The sequence below is a fragment of the Lycium barbarum genome, chromosome 6 (assembly GCF_019175385.1).
Source record: "Lycium barbarum isolate Lr01 chromosome 6, ASM1917538v2, whole genome shotgun sequence".
NCBI lineage: Eukaryota > Viridiplantae > Streptophyta > Magnoliopsida > Solanales > Solanaceae > Lycium > Lycium barbarum.
The window spans coordinates 106,791,820-106,811,317 of NC_083342.1; the positions used below are offsets into that span (position 1 = coordinate 106,791,820).

Genomic DNA, 19,498 nt, shown 5'->3' on the forward strand with positions numbered 1-19,498 from the left:
TTAATGCATTTAGGTGCGTTAAGACCGTATAATCACATCAACTGCCCCGCACGACCTTTATCACGTAATTTAAGGCAAATCAGGGTCTTAACAACTTTCAAAACGTTCTCGTAGTGAGTCCCATCCCGGTCTAGAGAGGGTTCTTTTACTTTTCTGACTATATAGTCACCGTGTCGCCCCATGTAAATCATCAATATTTTCCTTCATGCATATACATATATAATTTTAGACAACCCACAAATTTAAGTTTTCATTCCATAAATTCTATCTCCAATTAGTCGATGAGAACTAATGAAAGGTTACTGTAAGACATTCTCCAACCACCAGCAGAAGAAAACTAGAGTCCGACGAACATCGCGGAACCTTTTAGTACATAATTACCTCCATATTTATATATTTTTGAGTCGTGAGCGAACCACTTAATTCTCAACTAGCTGTCATACACTTTATATTCTTCCAATAAAATAAAACTTCATCGTTGGACAATTTTTCCCTTCAACATAGGCTTTTCTAAAGCAAAATGTGGTTGGAACGTATTTTGGTCTGTCTAAATGAATTGTAAATTTGCTAATCATATATGCTTTCTTGAAATAAAATTTCCCAAGTAAGGATGGTGCTTCTTACGAATGACATGGAGGGTATCTCTTAGACTTTAATCCAACATAATAGATTTACCCTATCGGTATCGACTTTCAAAACATGTTAAGAACTTATATCTCATTTTCCTATTCATATTTTTGGAAAAATTTGAGCAGAAGTTCCTCTGTATTTCTTACTATCCCAAAACCTGCACGCAGGAAATACCAACAATGCCTCACAGGGCCAACACATATACGTATGTATATATCATATCGTGTCGTATCATAGCCACACAAGGCTAACAATTTCAAGTAAAAGTATAAAGATGTCGAGACTTACCTCACATGTCCAACTCAAACTGCATCTGTTACACTTTTCCTGTCTACTTTCCCTTTCAATTTTTTCAACTTTATGTTTCAATCGTACTTCAAATACCTTACCCAGCATACATCTTTCATACCATTGCTTACCTGTGTACTGCGTAGCTTCCAATATCATCAGTCACTGTCTTCTGTCGATGCCGTTCTTTGGCTGAAATCAAGGGTTAGTAGAAAGGGATTCATTTCCTACGGCTGGCTCTATCGCACGGTCTAAGATTCAAAGAAAGGTAACACCCTAAATGTCATGCAGCCTCCTGTTTATAGATGTGGTGCACAACACACCGATAAATAAGACTCTACGAGACACGGCATGTAGACATTCCGAGAACAAACCGCTCTGATACCACTTTTATCACGACCCAGCTCCGTGGCCCGCGAATGATGTCCTATTTGGACACCCCAAACAGACTTACATACTGACTCGACATATTTTTATCTATCCCAGACTTTCATATTAATCATCTCAAACAGATTGAAAACAAACATTATCTTAAGCGGTCGCACGTGTAAAAATTATCATGTCATAGTCAGAAGGGGCGGCGAAATACACATCGTCGATCAGATATACACATATATAAACATACGGGCCATTATGGCCGCCATAACCGACGGGACCGCATTCAGATGTAGATCATAGACAAACGAACACACACACATGACCCATTACCTACATATATGACTACCGGCCTCTACAAACCAAAACGGAATCATATGACGGGATAGGGCCCCGCCGTACCCCAAATAATCAAATATACAAAAGCATAAACATCGCAGAAGATAGGTACCAACATAAGGGCTCCGGATCAAAAGGAGCACTCTGTAATAGCAGAATGTGTGGCCTACACTGATAAATCACGAACCTCTGTACCTGCGGGCATGAAACGTAGCCCCCAAGAAAGGGGGTCAGTACGAAATATGTACTGAATATGTAAAGCATAAAGTACAGAAATCCAAACCATAACTGAAGTGAAGGGGCAGAGAGAGAATACCAGATCAAAATATCAAAATATGTACTGGAAACATATGTACATAATGCAAATAGAAAATCATGCATAAGGCTCAGGAACGTGGTCACCACTCCGACGCTGGTGCCACAACACAACATACTCCAGAAGGTTTCAAATCTCCGTACACCCCGAACATAACATATCATATCATCAAACATATCACAAGCCATATCACAGCATAACTCCATAAACGGAACCCGGCCCTATGGCGAGGTCTCGGGTACCGTAACACATCATACTGCCGAATTTATCATAGTGCGCATGATCACAAACCGGCCCGGGAACCGGCGAATGATATCATAGTAATAGGCACGAGCAGAGTAGTGCGGAAACCATATGCATATACACAATTTAATTCTAATACTCGACAAATAATTACACACACACACACACACACACACACACACACATATATATATATATATATATTGAGGTCAGAAGGTTCAAAATAAGTATCGATTCTATCAGAATTAGTATACAAAAATATGAGCCTTTAAATTTACAAAACTATCGAAAAATACTTCATAAGCCATTTTCTGAAAATTTAGTGTCGTTCACATTTAGGAGCTCTCAAATAACTTATGGAACAAATCAAACGGAGCCTTAAATTCATAGGCAAAAGTCCCAACTTTATATCATACGAAAATAGATTAAGTAAGACAAACGAAGGAAGTCTCGAGGCTAGTGGGCCCACCTCGGGTCAAATCGAGGTGGCAGACATAATTTACGAACATTAGACTCTATGGAGTCGTCCATGTAAGTTTTAAAACGATTCTATCACATTTGGGCAAATTATGGATGTTCGAATAGTTTTCCAACAAAACATAAGAATTTTAATTCAATTATATTGAATGAATAGTGCCTAAAATCATACTCGGATTTCTAAGAACAGAATTGCCTCCGAGGCTCAAATCTCAACCTAGTATGTCTAGGACATGCCAAAAGAAGAAAAGGGAAAGCTTTACATACCTCTTTCGCTTCCTACTCGTCTCGAAAATCGAATCTCAAGTTCGCCAAAATCTACAATTTGGACACAATTACCAAATATGAGTTTCAAACTTTTATGAATTCAAACTTAAATTCATATTTGTCTACCGAAATTTCGGCAGCATTTCCCCTATAAATTCAACATCCCCGAGACTTAGCTCGGCCATAATTTCAACAACAACAACCACAACAATAACAACAATCATCAAAATCACAACAAAACGCATTCTAACATAATTTTTTCTTCCTTTCTACATAAGGCAACAATTTCCATTCCAACTTCACACCATCCAACTAATATCAACATTTTCATATTCATTTACTAATCAAAATCATTCCAACACAATCCGGAAGTATTCTATATCATCATAAAAAATATTTACCAAATATACAAAAATTACCCCAGAACCATAATTCACCCAAAACCTCTAATCTTCAACATAAATATTCGTAACGCGTTTTCACCTCCCAATTTCATTAACAACAATCATAACTTGCACATAACAATCCATTTTCATAATTATATAAATTCCCGATAAATCCACAAATCTTCCTACAATACTTAACAACTATTTTTCTTACAAATTTTTGGCTAACATTCTTCCATTTGCATTAAAAGGCCATTACAACCCTAATTTAGCATAATAAATAAATTTGATCATTCCTCTTCATCCATCACCCATTTTCGGCCACACACATATATCCATAACATAAGATTCTCATGCTTTACATTCACTTTCATATACTACAACATATATATATATATATATATATATATATATATATATATATATATATATATATATATATATAATTCTTCAAAGCTAAAAAGAGTAGAATTATTACCTTTTTCCAAATTCTCTTCTTTGAAAAAAAAACACTCTTTTGCTTCCAAATTGGTATCACATAGAAGAGGACCTTGATCTTAGTATTAATTCAACAATGGATGAATTTTTTTGGACTAAAAATTTGAGCTCAAAAATTTCTTTTGAAGCGGTGCCGAACCCCCTCTCTCTTGCTCTTGCTTTCTTCCTTCTTCTTTTGACTTCTTGAAAGTTCTTGATAAAAGATGACTAATGGTCCCCTTATATTCATTTATCACATGACTCAAATAAATTCATGGGCTTGGACCCCTTTTTCTTGGACCATAACCGGCCAAGCCTCTCAATTTGGGCCTCAATTTTTTTTTAGCCCAATTCATTAGAAATCTTGTCTTGTAATTTACGGAACTAATTTTTAAAATTCCTTTTTTGCCCTTGGCCTTCCTCCGTAGTTCCGCTTTAATCACACGTATGTTGAATAAAATAAAAATATAGCCTTACTTCCTATAAGACAAGATTATTCCAATTTTTTCGAATGCGCAAAAACACGGGATATAACAATTAATCTATGACTAAAGTACGTAAAAAGGTGTAAAGAACGAGGGGTTTAACCAAAAGAAGAAAAAAAAGGCACCCTTTAACGCAGTAAATAGTATGGTAACCTTCTTTTTTTTGTTGGAATATTTTTGTTCAAATGGTCTTTTTTGGGGTCATTTTAGTTCTGGACTCCCGAAAAAGCTCCATCAACATTATGTTTATAAAACCTATCTGGAGGGTACCACTTAACTAAAATGTTGCGCATAATTTTCTTAGTGGGAATAACATTAGTGGAGTAGGTGAATGCAGAGGCTAGTGATAACCTCGATCATTAACATGGGCAGCAGAATTGTGAAAAATATTATGATTTCTATTTTTCCAAATGTGCCACAAAACAAAAGGATAGAAGAGGGTCCAAATAAGTAAAGGGTTTTGCATAACAATGTGATGGTCCTTAAAGGATAATAACCAATGTTGAGATCCTAAATCAGGGTCATAAAGGTGGGTGATATTATGATCCATCCAGATTTTTTTTGCAAAATAGCAATCACCAAAAGATGTCTAATAGTTTCAGGAGCGGAATGGCAACATGGACAAATATTATTATCAATGATGTTAAGCCTGTTTAGGAGAGTTTTGGAGGGAAGATTGTCATAGAAGCATTGTCAAAGAAAGAATTTTATTTTATTCAAAGTGACCAGTTTCCATATCCACGAGAAATCATGCTGTGAATGAAATGGGGGCTAGAGCAGTTGGTAGACAGAAGAAGTGGAAAATAGACCATTTGAGGTGAGACCCCAGTAGGGGATGTCTGTAATAGTATCATTGATGGGAACGTTTGCCTGTAAAAGTCTATCTATAATCTCATTTGGTAGAGCAAAGGATAGATCGTTGAAATCCCAACTATTACCCTGTCTATAATGAGCCACGTTAACATAATTTTCACCACTTTGAAGAGGACCATGAATTAAAATACGGATCCTAACATTAAGAGCAATCCAACTTTGGTTCCAAAAATCAATGGTCTTCCCATTACCAATTTTCCAAAAAACATCATCCATGCCTAATTTCCAGCCTTTCAAAATATTTTTCCAAATAAATGAGCTGTTTGCTGAGGAAGTCCTATGGGCGTATTTATTTATTACTACGGCAACGAGCCCATATGGTAGAAGGTTTAGAAAAAAGTCTCAAAGAAAGGTTTGTAAGAAGAGCCCAAGTTCCTATGAGAAGCTTCCCCAATACCGAAAAACCACCTTCCTGCTTAGACTTGGTAATGGTAGACCAACTAATGTAATGAAGTTTCCTGCTTTCTATCATGGAACCCCAAAGAAAATGCCGCTGATTTTTTTTTTTTTTTTTTTTGGAAAGAAAAAAGTATTGCATAGAGTAGGCTGGTATGGCATTTAGGGTAGCTTGCACAAGAGTTAACCTACCAGTCGTGGAAAGGAATTTTGACTTCCACCCTGCAAGTTTATGCTGCATTACATTGGAGTTGATAACAGTACGATTACCTAACTTAGCTAGAGTACGACAAGTAGTAGCAGAAATCTTCCTACAAACATAAGTACCCAAAACATCATGATTTAGTTCATTAACTACAACAGTAGGAGGATTAAACATAAACATAGGTTGATACGGTGCTTGAGATCTATCGTAGATCCTACACTACATCCAAATCATGCTGGAGGTCTTCAATATTTAACATTCACCCATCAAGTTTTCATATTTAATCAAGTATTTCAATAGATTCACCACCCTTGCATATTAACTATACTAAATTACTAATTCTTAGTCATTTTGCAGCATTACACGAATCTCTTAATCATGGTCTATTCGTTACTGTGGTTGTATTAATTGTCTGTTATTTTTGGGTAACTCTAGCATCATGCATCTCTAGACATCGATTTTTAATATTTACAAATCAATCCTAATCATCTCCAAAAAACAGAGGTCCTTTATCAGTCAATAGGCCAGCGAAAGAAGAAATAGTAAAACGGAAAGGGGAAAGAAAATGATTATGTTAAAAGTTACCCAAAAGAATGTACAACTAGTGTTACAGGTAATAAAAATAGAACTTTCCCACTTCTAGCAACGGAGCGCCTTATCTTTATTATTTTTCCGAATAGATAGATAATTAATTGGGAGCAAATACAACATAGAAATAGGTGAACTGGAGAAACTTCAACTCAGCTTTGAACTGCAGACTAAGCCAGAAGCGGAAGTTTGTACTATTGTTTTAGGACATTAACTGCTGTCTGCATAGAAGTCAATGCTGCCAATCTGAAACCTTGAATTTGCATTCTTGTCTCGAACAGCTAGAAACCTAAATCTGCCATTTCTAACAGTGATCAGAAACCAGGCCATATGATGAAGAAGTGAACTGTTAGGAGACTCCAATGAAGCTTTACCTGAATGCATTTGCCAAATGGCCTGGTGAACTGACTGTAAATGTTTTTCTTTGAAAACGTTTTTCAAACATCTGTGAAGTTCGTTTATCCAAGAGATGCCAGCTGGAACCTCCATTTTCACTTCCTTCTAGCACCCTAATGTAATGAATGGATATCAGTCTAAACGCAATGAGAGTAAGGTTCCACAGCATACTTCCGAAAGTTGACCAAAACTTTAGCTGCCTCTCTAAAATAGTCGACAGTCTAAATAATTGAGCACTTAAATGTCAAAAAGCTCTACAATATTGGCAACTATTCAGACACCATTGCAGTACTCCCACCTATGTGGGACACTTAACACCGCTCACACGGACGATTAGGACTAGATATCTGGAGCATGGACAAAATAATAGTGGGCCCAATATTGGGTAAATCAAGAATAGAAATGGGTCCGACTCAGATACCTTGTTAAAGCGGCCGGCCATCTCATCTAAAATCTTAAGTTGTTAAGAGAGAGCACACTTTTAATTACTCAATTACTCTTTTTTCATACTATGGAGATTTACTTAATTATTCTCTTCAACACAAACAAATACATCAGGAAACTCTCACCGCTCCTCCCCATCTTTAAAGATTATTTCACAACTATACTTTGAAGCCAATATGTCATACCAGTCTTTTGGATCTCTCTCCGGAGCATCATTAGCAGACATTAATTCATATGCCACAAGCTCAACCATCCGGTTACCAGCTACTTGATATATGATCCAACAACCTATAAGGCAGAATACAAGTATCAGATAGAACAACCTTAAAGAAAAAGGATAAATGAAAATGTATATACAAAAACATGTAATTATCCGTTAAAAATTAACATGTATTTATTCATCTTTTCCGTAATAAATTCCTTTCTTTGAGATCCCTTTAGAGGTTGTTTAAATTCGGGCACCTTCTTTATGTTCATAATTGGCGCATAAAGATGCACCTTCCTTCACATAACATCTTCAAACTGAAGATGACAGTTTGGTGATTGTAGTAGTATCACACAATTACTACTTTCATAATCTTAGTTGTTAGCAAAATCACCTTACAAGATAATTGACACTGTGTTACACATAAATCAACTAAGTCCTAACAGCCCCATATAATTGCTCTCTGTGAAAATAGACTCGGACTACTTCTGGTAATTACTTTGGCAATCTCTTTACTCTTTATTGAGGCCACGGTTGAGCATATCACTATGTAATATCACTGTTAAAGCAAAACCTATTAACTTAATGATAAACATAAAGAAGCAACAAACCGAAAAGAACTGGAGAGATAACCTTATACAGTTGACATAGATGAAAAACAATGATGCTATGCCAGAGTTACATTTTTGCTTAAGCATACCTGCTGCACCATTTGGTTCCTCCCACTTTGACATCCGTGTTCCATCAAATGCACATGTAGCCTGATGTATTTCAAAAAACAAGAGAATTAAGATTCTTCGCCAATATAACTAATCAGGAACTTCTCTTCCACATGACTATAAATTTTTGAAAGGAACAATTTTTATTGTACAAACCAATGTTACTCACAATTCCAAAAGGAAGCTCCTCCCCACTAGCAAGGACTAGACCAGAACATAATCTGTTCAACTTAAGCAGTGGCCAAGAGAGGGACCTGCTATCTAGTCTAGCACATTGTCCAATATTGTAAATCACATCATCCAGCGCGTGGAACACGACAGGCAGAGCAATAGAAGTTTTAACAGGATCAGAAGCTAAACATATATCAATACTCCCATTCGCACCTAACTCAGTCTTCAAAGAAAGAGCATCGAATAACTGGCCGAAAGATGCCAACATCTTATTGAAAATATCACCAGAACTACTTGAAACTGAGTTCACAGAGGTTCTCCTGGTTCTGAAAGGCGAATTCTTTAGATCAACTAAAATCTTTCTGAAAATCTCAAGAATTTCAGCAGCTACTTTTTTAGAGGGCGAGTATTCTATTAACTTTGAAAGAACAGGGGAAAAGTCACTGTAGATCTTTGTGACATGATCATCTATGCATCTGCGAAATGGACAAGATGAAGAGCTTAGAGAGTTCTTCTCATCAGAGACAAATTCCGATCTTGCTATGCGCCACTCCTTGTCACCACTCAGTCTTCCAGGTAATGAGACTGAAGCATCATCTTTACAATACAATTCCCGCTCAATGACATCAATTTCGGTCCTGTCCCGTTCTTCCAGTGCTGAAATCACTTGAGCAGATAATTTTGCCCGCAGTTCTTTAGTTATGTCAGTAAGAACAGCTGCGAGAGCAGGCTCTGAAATGATGTTTCGTCGAGAAAGAACCTTCATGATCCAAAACATTTATCTCACTTGCAGAAACTCATGAACACATACAAGTACCAATAAAGGGACACTCAACTAACAGTTTACCTCAGGCCACTTCCTGGTGTAACGCTTAGTGACATCATGCACGCCATCTTTTGCAATAGCAAACACATAGCTCAGACTCTTTTTCCATCTTCATAGAAAGGTTAAAACACTAAAATTAAGGCAGGTCGGCAAAGGTTGAAACACCATAAATAAGAAGCCAGTTACAAAAATAGTGTATGATATGAATGGCAACTTGGCAACAACAGACACATAATGGGATCTGAGTACCAGTGCAAATTTGTTCTCTAAAATATTTAATAAACATGTGAGGCACTAGCTATAGTTCTCTAAAATATATCATGAACATGTGAAGTACTCGCCATAGTAAAAAGATTCCTAGTACTTAAAAAGTGCTAGATATACTGAAATTTCCATTGTTAAATTGAGCTTGGGTTCTGTTTGTCACTAAGTTTGACACCCTTTCACGATTTCAAAACATGCTTCTTTTAAATCTTCAATGACTTCCTGATCATTACAGTTGCAACAAATATTTACATGCCTGCAAAACTCCTAGGTTCTGGATTTGCAGGCATGTCATTATATATGATAAGAAGGGTAGAGCAAATTTCATAGCAATACATCACATTAAGAACTATGTGATTGCTACACTAGTTACAATGATAAATCACATCTACCAAAAGGTAAAATTGGCAAAGAGAAAATACCCCTTCTCATATAATAGAGGTTTGTCATAATTTGCGTCACAAGGATCAAGATGCAGCCATCTGCACTATTTGCCCCAATCACTTCATGTTCTGGATCATTGTAACAAATTTATTGTGCTAGCCCTATGAAAAGATATTACCTTCCTAGAGAGAGTGAAAAGCACTCTGTCCAAACATGATCTGTGAAGTCCAAAATCTGGAAAGTGAAACAACAGAAAGAGAAGATAAGCCAAACATTAATCTCTAAACAGCTGATTTCCTTCCAAGACTTGGGGGTTGGGGGAGAGCTCCTACATCTCTCAAATTCAATAGCAATACGAGACCCTAAAGATATTCATGACTAAGTCAATAAACTTGTCAAAGGTAGAGGCTCCTTGAAGTTGTCTTCATCATGAGAAGTTCATTATTAGCAAATAGATTTTTTCTTACCTAAGTATAAACACAAGAAAGAAAGCACCATAAGAGAAGATATGCAATGATATGGCCATGGAAGATGTTTTTTTTTTTGCTAAAAGAAACATAATGCAGTAATAACAACAACAACAACAACAACAACAACAACAACAACCCAGTGAAATCCCATATCTTGGGGTCTGGGGAGGGTAGAATGTACGCAGACCTTACTCCTACCAAGGTAGGATGGCTGTTTCCGAGAGACCCTCGGCTCAATAGAGACATAAAAAGGGAGTCAGATAAGGTTAAAAGATTCAAAACGATATTGCAATGAAATAATGCAAGCTTAACAGTAAAACAAGATAATCAGGGAATTCAAAGCGATATGAAATGCCTAATAGATTCGAGCAAGCAGAAAAACCTGAAAAGGACATAAGACTTGGCACCAAATAACGAAGAGTAAATTATTTAGCAATTGAGTCTGAAGCATGTTGCATTGTTTTTCAGGCAAGTGCACATCATCAAGGTTTCAGGTTTAGGCCAGTGTCCAGGGTAGTCACTTCTTGCACTCGTCTTCTAGATTTCTACGGGAGTTTGTTACCCATTTTATTTGTTTATTTTTCCAGCACGTAAAATTGATTGCATCTTTCCCTTCTATTATCTTCTTCTAATTTGAATTTCTGAAAGGAAAAAATGGTAAGATTAAATTCACCTAGACCCATATAAGAAGAGATAGCACTCCTCCTCATTCTCGATACCAGTTCAAAAAGATTACAACAACAACAACAACAACCCAGTGAAATCCCACATCGTAGGGTCTGGGGAGGGTAGAGTGTACGCAGACCTAACTCCTACCAAGGCAGGACGGCTGTTTCCGAAAGACCCCCGGCTCAATAAAAGCATAAAAAGAGGTCAGATAAGGTTAGATAAAGGTTAAGAGATTCGGATAAGAGATTTAAAGCGATATGGAAATGAAATAAGGTTAAGAGATTCGAATAAGAGTTCAAAAAGATTAAGAATAAAAAAGTCCGGGCGCATATTTTCTGAGGAAGTTGGTGACAAGATAATCGATGCAAGTCATTTGTGAATTCTATCTTAGAGGACCAGTACTAAATGGGTGGAAAGAGCTCCGGGCTTCTAAAAAGCTCTTCAGACTAATATTCAGCTATTTGTGAATATTTCTTCAATTTATAGAAGTTTGGTTTCCAGTCAATCAATTTAAAATGGCACTTTGTCGCTGCAGGTTCTTCAATGTTTTTATTTGCATATTTTTCAATCCTATTATTTATCATATGTACAGGGAGAAATTCACCAGTCACTAAAGCTTCCAGGCCATAGCAAAGAACAATTACAAAGAATTTATGAAAATTGAATCCACCATACAGTGCACTAGGGTGAAATGGCAATTATCTAAACATGGTTGGTATCAAAATATATTTTTCTTGGAGAAGAAACTTACCAAACGAGAATCATAACCAAAAGCCCTACAGTAGAGTGTGAAGCAATTGGCCCACTCCCCACACCGTCCCTTTCTCGTCTCTAGAAGCTGCATAAATATCAGTCAGAAATTGTGACATGAAATCTTCCAGTAGCAGATGTATTCAATACCTTCAATGGGTCGTTGTATCTTGGGAAACGGGTGATATTTGAACACGAATTGCAGCTGTGGACATTAGAGATAAATGTTATACGACAACCATGTTATTTTCCTGTTAAAAAGAGATAGAGAGAAGAGGGAAGCCCGTATCCTTACAGAGAGAGAATTTTAATGCTTAAAAAATGTCAGAATAGAAAAGCAGCTCCAAGAGATTTCTCGCCCGTGCAAAATGATGGGACTGACCAAAAAAATGAAAACTAAAGCCAAGCTAGTAATTCTTCTACGCTTACAGTTGACAACCCAAATGATGCCTCGATTAAATGACACTCACATCTGGCAATTGATTTAAAAAATTGCAAAACAGATACAAGTTGTGGACCTCTTGGTATAATTTTGGATAACCTAAGAGACAGGATTTTTTCTTTCCCTATAGCACACTGGTGTGCGTTCCTAAAATAGGCAATGAATTCTTACATGTACCCCTTCAGTTGTATAGAGCTAGCAATGGTCTCAAAAGATCTCAACTGACAAAAAAACAGCATAGAACTCTGAGAGGCTATACTATATCACAGGAAATACACTTTGAACAATAATTTGATCAAAAGAGCACACTTTCAGTAAAAGCTGAGAAGGATTCCTGGAAGAAACTCTCCGGCATTAATGTAGAAGCTTGTTATAAAAGTATACTTTTCTGTTTAGAACTACCAATTAGCTATTAGAAACCGGGAGAAATGATATATATATATATATAGATAGATTTCCCTTAGAACTCATTCAACACCACATAGAATGTAGAAGGTAACATAAACATACCAATAAAGTTCAACCCGAGAAGCACCATAAAGTGTTTCAGAAGAATTTGCAACTCCCATGCCTTGACTTCTGGTTTCATTACCACAACTATCACAAGGAGGAGCATCTACCCACCTACAATGACAGCGAAAAAAGAAAATGAGAATAGGGTCATTTAAGAGAGTAATCATTTGGCCTCTAAGGCCCATCATATCCTAAGGTTGAATGTTGTCGAAATGCGGATGCTAAAATTGATGTACAATCATATAGTTTATGATCGCATCCAACAAATTGTGAAAATAGCACACGCAAGGATACAATGAGAGGTCGTCTGACATGGTTTGACAAAATCCTACATAAACCTCCATATGCACCAGCATGTAGGTGCAGTACCAAGATAATTTGAGGTTATAAAAGGGGGAAAGGTAACCCAAAATCAATGGAGGAAAAGTGTAAAAAAGATTTACAAGATCTTTGAATCAATGTAAACTTAACTAAGAGTAGATCATAATATATGCAGGGGGTCCAATAAGTTGACACCAACTTGTTGTAAGTTAGGTTTAGGTGTTGTTACACTTACATTAATACAGTTGTTTGTCAGGGTTAGAGACTTATATGCCCATGTGAGGATAAGCTCTTGATTTACAGAACCCCAAATTTACCTAAAAGACAGTATTTAGTATTGGAATGAAAATGGCTTAATAGAGTGGAATTAATATAGTGAATTCATATAGTTGACCACAAGTAGTTGGGGATTGACATGTCATTCTTATTATTTTTTTAGATGGTAAAAAAACTGTATTGACATCAAAAATGCCAGTGAAAGGCCATAGTTACAGGGAGTCTAGCTAAAGCTGCACACAAATAATAAACTAGCAACTAAAGAGACTCTAGAAATTGTATGAGTGTCTCTGTGTCATCTATGTACTTTTCTTTACACCAAAAATACAAACGTCGAGTACAATTAAGCTCTATCTTCTGGATAGGGTTGCTTTTGTTATCAAAGCATCTTGAATTCCTTTCCTTCCAGATAGTCCACCATATGCATCCTGGGATCATACTCCAATATTTTCTTTCATCTTTAGTCCCTCCACTTCTGTTCCAAATAGATATGATACTAATGTATGAACTAGCATTTCCCAACTCAAACCAATATTAGCAAGAAATATGTCCCACAATTGAGTAGTCACCCTACAATGCAAAAAAAGGTAACTGTTTGTTTCTGCGTACAGTCCACATAAGTGACAGATAGAGCAAAGGTGTATTCCCCTTCTTTGTACTCTGTCTTGTGTTGAACAAGAATTTTTTACTACCAACCAAACAAAGCATGCCACCTTGTATGGTATGTTTGTCTTCCAAATTTGTCTCCAAGGCCATTGTACCTAAAGATTGTTGTTGTGATTGATCCAAAGGTAAGCTGTCTTGACTGAAAAGACCCCTGATTTGTCTCTCAGCCACCACAATCTATCTCGCTCAGGTAAGACTCCATTGAAGAGATTAAGTGTGCTGAGGAAGGCACTGAATCTGTCTATTTCACAGTCATTCAAAAGTCTTCTGAAGCTAAGGTCCCATCCTTGGTTGTTCCATACCTCATTTATATTGGCCCTTTGCTATTGATTTAGGATGTAAACATGTGGATTTAGGTGCACGAGAGAGCCATAACCAGTTGTCTTCCCATAAAGAAATATGTTGCGCATTCCCAACTTTGAATCTGGTATTAATGCTGAAGATACTCCAAAGATTTCTGATAGTCCTCCAAACATTAACCCCATATACAGTGCTGACAGCTTTGGTTTTCCACGAATCATCCTCCCCATATTTTTCTTTAATCACCTTCTTCCATAATGATTGATCTTCATTTGAGTACCTCCAGAGCCATTTCATAAGTAAACTATGATTCTGCTTCCTAAGATTTTTTTATACCAAGCCCTTGCTTGGTTGATTCTTATTTTAAGAAGACCCTGTTAGTTACAAACATGCAACTGTTATGTATCAAAAGCCATTTTAATAGAAGCAATTCATTTATAGGCAGGGAGAGAAGGCGACAACTATAGAAATTTAAGGGAAATTTGTGATGCAGAACAATGATTTGCAAGAAAATAGTCAGGCTTAATTAGTTGATTTCTCTAAAAGCAATGTTCACAATCTCTCAAATCAGGTTTTTTTTCCTTTTTCTGCTGAAAACCGAGAAATCTAAGCTTGTCTACGACAGGGTTCGAGCCCGTGACTTGTGGCTAACCCACACATCACGTGTTGCTCTCTTACCTATAGATCAAATCCGTAGGAGCCATCAAGTAAAAAATATTTATGGTCAAGTGCTTACAGACAATATTAGTCAAGTTGTTGGGGGGAAGTAGGTTCAAAATATTTAGTCGAGCTTACTTAGCTGATTTGTCTAAAAGCAATGTTCGCAAGGAAAGAAATAATCTCACAAATCATTTTTTTTTAAACCGAGAAATCAACGCTTTTGTCGGCAACAGGTTTCGAACCTATGACTTGTGCCTAACTCACACATCTCGTGTCACGCTCTTACCCCTAGACCAAAGCCCTAGGAGCCATCAAGTGAAAAATATTTATGGTCAAGTGCTTACGGACAATATTAGTCAAGTTCTTGGGTGAAGTAGGTCCAAAACAGCCAGTCAGCAAGGATATATGATGTCATTGACTGCAGTCATGAATAGGGTCACGATCCTCGGCCAGCTTTACTCAAGCAACAGAGTTAAGATATTATAACAAAAATATCTAAATGGCTTCCCTCTTAATCAACTAAGAACTTTTCAGATGAGATGAAATCATTTAGTTATAAACTGAATTGTGTAGTCAAGGTCCCAGTTAGACGTTCATTGTAGGGTTTGTCTTCGCCAAAAACTAAAAAGGATAACAGAAAGCCACATGCAAATCAGATGTGTTGGAAGAACACTTCGACCAAAACAAAAGATATAGATAATTTAGAGTCTCATAATGTACGAACCCATATTTGTTCCAGTACTGCCTTTTCAGCATTATAGATTACACATAACAACGTCACAGCATGGAAATAGAATGAAGTGAAAGTTTATTCAGTCCTTAGTGATGAAAATCTAAATCAGCAGCAAAGGCAAGAAATTACCTAAATGATTGCTTAAACCAGAATAGCAGCTGTAATAGGAAAGCATTATCTTGTTCAACTTTTGTTGGTTTGTAGTTTCCTTCCTAAGCATATATAGTACAGATGTCAGAAATTCTGGCTGATGTCAACCCACAAATTCTCATATTCAGACCGAAAGTAAGCTCCCACTCACAAACCATGTAACAAGCTGCACCAAGTAAGAACTACAGAACATTTTGTAATGACTTAAAATTTGTATAAATATAACTTGTTCTTGTTGTTGCTAATGCTGCTATAACTTTTTATATTTTCATTCATTTTTAAAAAATCTAATTATTAAGTCAAGCTATATATGATCTGAGGCCCATACTAACACATTCAAATTGATTTATGTTTGCCACTCTTGAGAAGGTTTCATTAACTGAAAGAAACAAAGGGAAGTAAATCTTATTACATGATGAATACATTCTCAACATCTCAATCTATTTCCAAAAATAAAATAAAACATACACCTCATTCTTGAATTGTTCAAAGTTAAATATTATATTTGTTGAACACAGCTACCAATTTATGCACAGCAAATAAACAAGAAGATGATAGTACTAACCCTTCCCAAAGAAATCAAAGCTTTCTCCTCAAGCTTGTCCACAGGCACTGTCTTTCGAGCCATTTCTTGAAGATGCGGATCTTCATACTACAACATGAGGAAAGATATTTATTATCTATCAACAGAAATGATTTTATTGCACTTCATCTTTTCAAGCTAAAAGTTAATGGTGAATTACTCTATCCATCACGTGCACGGTATTAAGAGAAATAGTTAGATTTAAGGATATCACATAATTTACACACTTCACTCATATTGGGAGGAAATTTTTTATCAAAGTGATTATAGGATTTTGTGCGCAACAGTTGGTACTGTAAAAGGATATCAACAAGAATACATAAGTCGAATCATGAAAGAAACTTGAATTCTTGAAACATCGAGAAACTACTGAGAGTAATTATTATTTATGGTATCTCCAAACTTTAAAGAAAATATTATTTATAAAAATTTGTTGAGCTTTTGAAGTAGAATACCCAAGAATATCTCCTACTCCATCTACTAAAAGGAAAGAAACCACTACGGAACACAAGTTAAGATGGACAAAAGAAAGCCAGACACAACATGATAATGATGATATACCATTTGAACTTGATTAACATATGGCCTTATCCGCTCTTCAAATTGCTCCTTATTTTCACCCGCAACAAAATGTTGCATCATAAGAGCTTCTTCTTCTGCCTATATGCACATCACATGATATAAATGAGTCTTATCAGCATAAAATGATAGTAACAAGTTAGCTCTTGTAGTTTAATGGTAAAGCAAATGCAAAAGTAAAGGTTTTTTTTAACTCCAACAAAATTCGCCATACAACTAAAATTAGTCTAAGACGAAAAAAAAAAAAAAAAAAAAGGAAGGGTCAGTTGTACGTTTGCACCCACAGTAAGTTCCTAATTAGCATTGATAAGGCATGCTGGTTAAATTTCAGTACAGAAAATAAAATTTACCTAATTTAAGGAAAAAGTAATCATATAAACGAAAAAGAATACGGATTATTCAGATTTGTTTTATTCCTAACTAGAAATTATATTTTTGTTTACTATGTTCAAGAAAATCTCTTCTTGAAATAACAAATGAAGAACTCAATACTTTGCTTAATTTTGATCCTTTCACACTGCTGAGTGCTGACTATGAAGTTCTTCGAAAGTTATGATTTTCATTCTAATTTGATAAACCAAAGGATTCAAGACAGTAAAATTTACCCATAGATTTAGGTTAATAAATCAAGACTGGAAGTCCAAATCTTAGATGTGGCAAAGAAATTACTTCCAACTTTACGCTCTAGTTGAATATAGCTCACACTTTTTCGTCTCTTTTGCTCCCTTCGAGCATCCCACTACCATCATAGCTTCCATTTTTCTCACATTTACTCAAAGTGAAACACACAGCTCAACACTACGTCCATTGCAATCACGTTGGCAGTTCAAGAAAACTATCCGACATCAAATAACACAAATGTTTCGCAACTAAAACCAAAGTTCAATGCAGAACCTGAAGAATGCGAGCCAACTCTTCATCTGACATAGCCAGTTTTTCTGACTTTTCTTTCTGCTCAGCTGCTGTTTCCTCTTCAACTTCATCAATTGATACCAACCGGAGGTTATCCGGTATTGAAGTGAGATCACACTCATCGGATACAATTTGATCATCTCTTCCCAATATCTTCTCATCAATTCATCAATGTTAACAAATCAAATGCTCAAAATTCACAATCATTTCATTTTTAACAAATCAAATAATCAAATTTGCTAGCATATTCATGCAAACACAGATCATATGGACTCATTCATCTCACTACACCTCTTCAATTCAATTTTTTATCAAGCTTATTAAAAAATTGGCTTGAGATCAGAATCGTATGATACAATCTCATCATCTCTCCTCTGAATATCTTCAACATTTCCATATTTAAAAAAAAAAAAAAAAAAATCAACTTTAAAATTCACAGGCAATACACACTTCTCTTTAAATTCAATCTATAAAGAGCTCATCCATAACTGACTTGAGATCAGAACCTTAAGCTACTATCTTATCATCTTTCCTCTGAAAATCTTCAACATTTCCTTTTTTATATATAAAAATAATTCAACTTTGAAATTCACAGGCAATACATACATCTCTTTAAAATTCATTTTTTTTTTTTCCGATGACATGGGAACCCGCAGCCACTACCCTTTGGGTGCGCACGGGGTAAACCCAACAGCTGTGCAATAGCTCGCAAATCACACAGGAGAGATAACCCGCACTAGGCAAGCCAGCTAGACTCAGAAATCAAATCCCTTGTTGTTGTAGGCTGGCAGAGGGTTTCGAACCTGAGACTTCCATTATGAAAGCCCCATGCTCAACCAACTGAGCCACCCTTGCGGATTAAAATTCAATTTATAAAGAGCGCATCCATAATTGACTTGACATTAGAATTATCAATAACATCTGATCAGTGTCTTGTTCTTCTCACACTCAAATACACCATAAAATAAACACAAACATCACACGATTGTCAAATACAATCAGATCACTGGCACAGGCACCTTCCAATATCTTTTTACATTAAATTAAGGCTAAAAACTGACAATCAAATGCAAAATTAGCGGACTTTATTACATAAAGATAATTCAATACCTTTTGTTGATCGGGAGGAACGGAAGTGAGAGAGAAGAGCTGATACTTAAGGACCTGGAAAACCGAAGATAGAAAAAGACGAAAAGGTTTGTAAATGAAAAGGAAGATTGATTTGAACAAGTGAGAATGAGATGAGGAAGTAGAAGAAGAAGAAGAAGAAGAAGAAGAAGAAGAAGAAGAAGACTTCGAAGCCATCATCAGTGTCGTAGTCTACGTCGAAGATCGAGTCGTTGTGACTCACGGCCAATTTTCGAGCCACCATTTCTTCCCGACTTGGATCTCTTTGCTTCGATTCCTGGTTTTCGAATTCCGTTCCTTGCGTGATTCTGTACTACATGATGGTGCCCAACCCCGTTTTAACCTGTTTTCTAAGTCTGATGATTCTCTCCTTTCCGAATTCGCCACTTAAATAGCACAAAAAATAAAAAGTTGATTTAAATTAGTATAAAAAAAAAAACATAAGTAGTATTTACGCACGAAATTCATGCGTGAAAGGACCAAACTGCAAAAATGCAGTTTTAGCCTTTCACGCACGAATTTTGTGCGTGAATGGATCAAACTGCAAAATTACAGATCAGACCTTTCACGCACGAAATTCGTGCGTGAAAGG

At 36.2% G+C, this 19,498-nt stretch overlaps 1 protein-coding gene and 1 long non-coding RNA gene across 5 annotated transcripts; both read right to left on the reverse strand.

The window, feature by feature from the left end:
- Positions 1-1,201: 1,201 nt before the first annotated feature.
- Positions 1,202-3,990, reverse strand: LOC132599934 (uncharacterized). Its single transcript, XR_009567072.1, has 3 exons — positions 3,800-3,990; positions 2,936-2,986; positions 1,202-1,827 (listed from the first exon to the last, which is right to left on the reverse strand). It is a non-coding gene; the product is annotated as an uncharacterized LOC132599934 (long non-coding RNA).
- Positions 3,991-6,313: 2,323 nt separating this feature from the next.
- LOC132645277 (peptide-N(4)-(N-acetyl-beta-glucosaminyl)asparagine amidase) lies at positions 6,314-19,275 on the reverse strand. 4 transcript variants are annotated; one of them, XM_060362180.1, is made up of 17 exons: positions 19,073-19,275; positions 18,889-18,942; positions 17,761-17,931; positions 16,849-16,947; positions 16,270-16,356; positions 15,684-15,766; positions 12,596-12,709; positions 11,794-11,848; positions 11,645-11,731; positions 9,933-9,988; positions 9,793-9,852; positions 9,128-9,215; positions 8,279-9,040; positions 8,091-8,151; positions 7,371-7,473; positions 6,720-6,854; positions 6,314-6,640 (listed from the first exon to the last, which is right to left on the reverse strand). In XM_060362180.1, exons 1-17 carry the CDS (start codon positions 19,148-19,150, stop codon positions 6,556-6,558), a joined length of 2,178 nt encoding a protein of 725 aa, XP_060218163.1. In that variant the 5' UTR covers positions 19,151-19,275; the 3' UTR covers positions 6,314-6,555. The 4 variants fall into 4 exon arrangements, with proteins under 4 accessions (XP_060218163.1, XP_060218165.1, XP_060218162.1 ...); XM_060362182.1 differs by lacking the exon at positions 17,761-17,931; XM_060362179.1 differs by having other exon boundaries at positions 18,889-19,239.
- Positions 19,276-19,498: the final 223 nt, after the last annotated feature.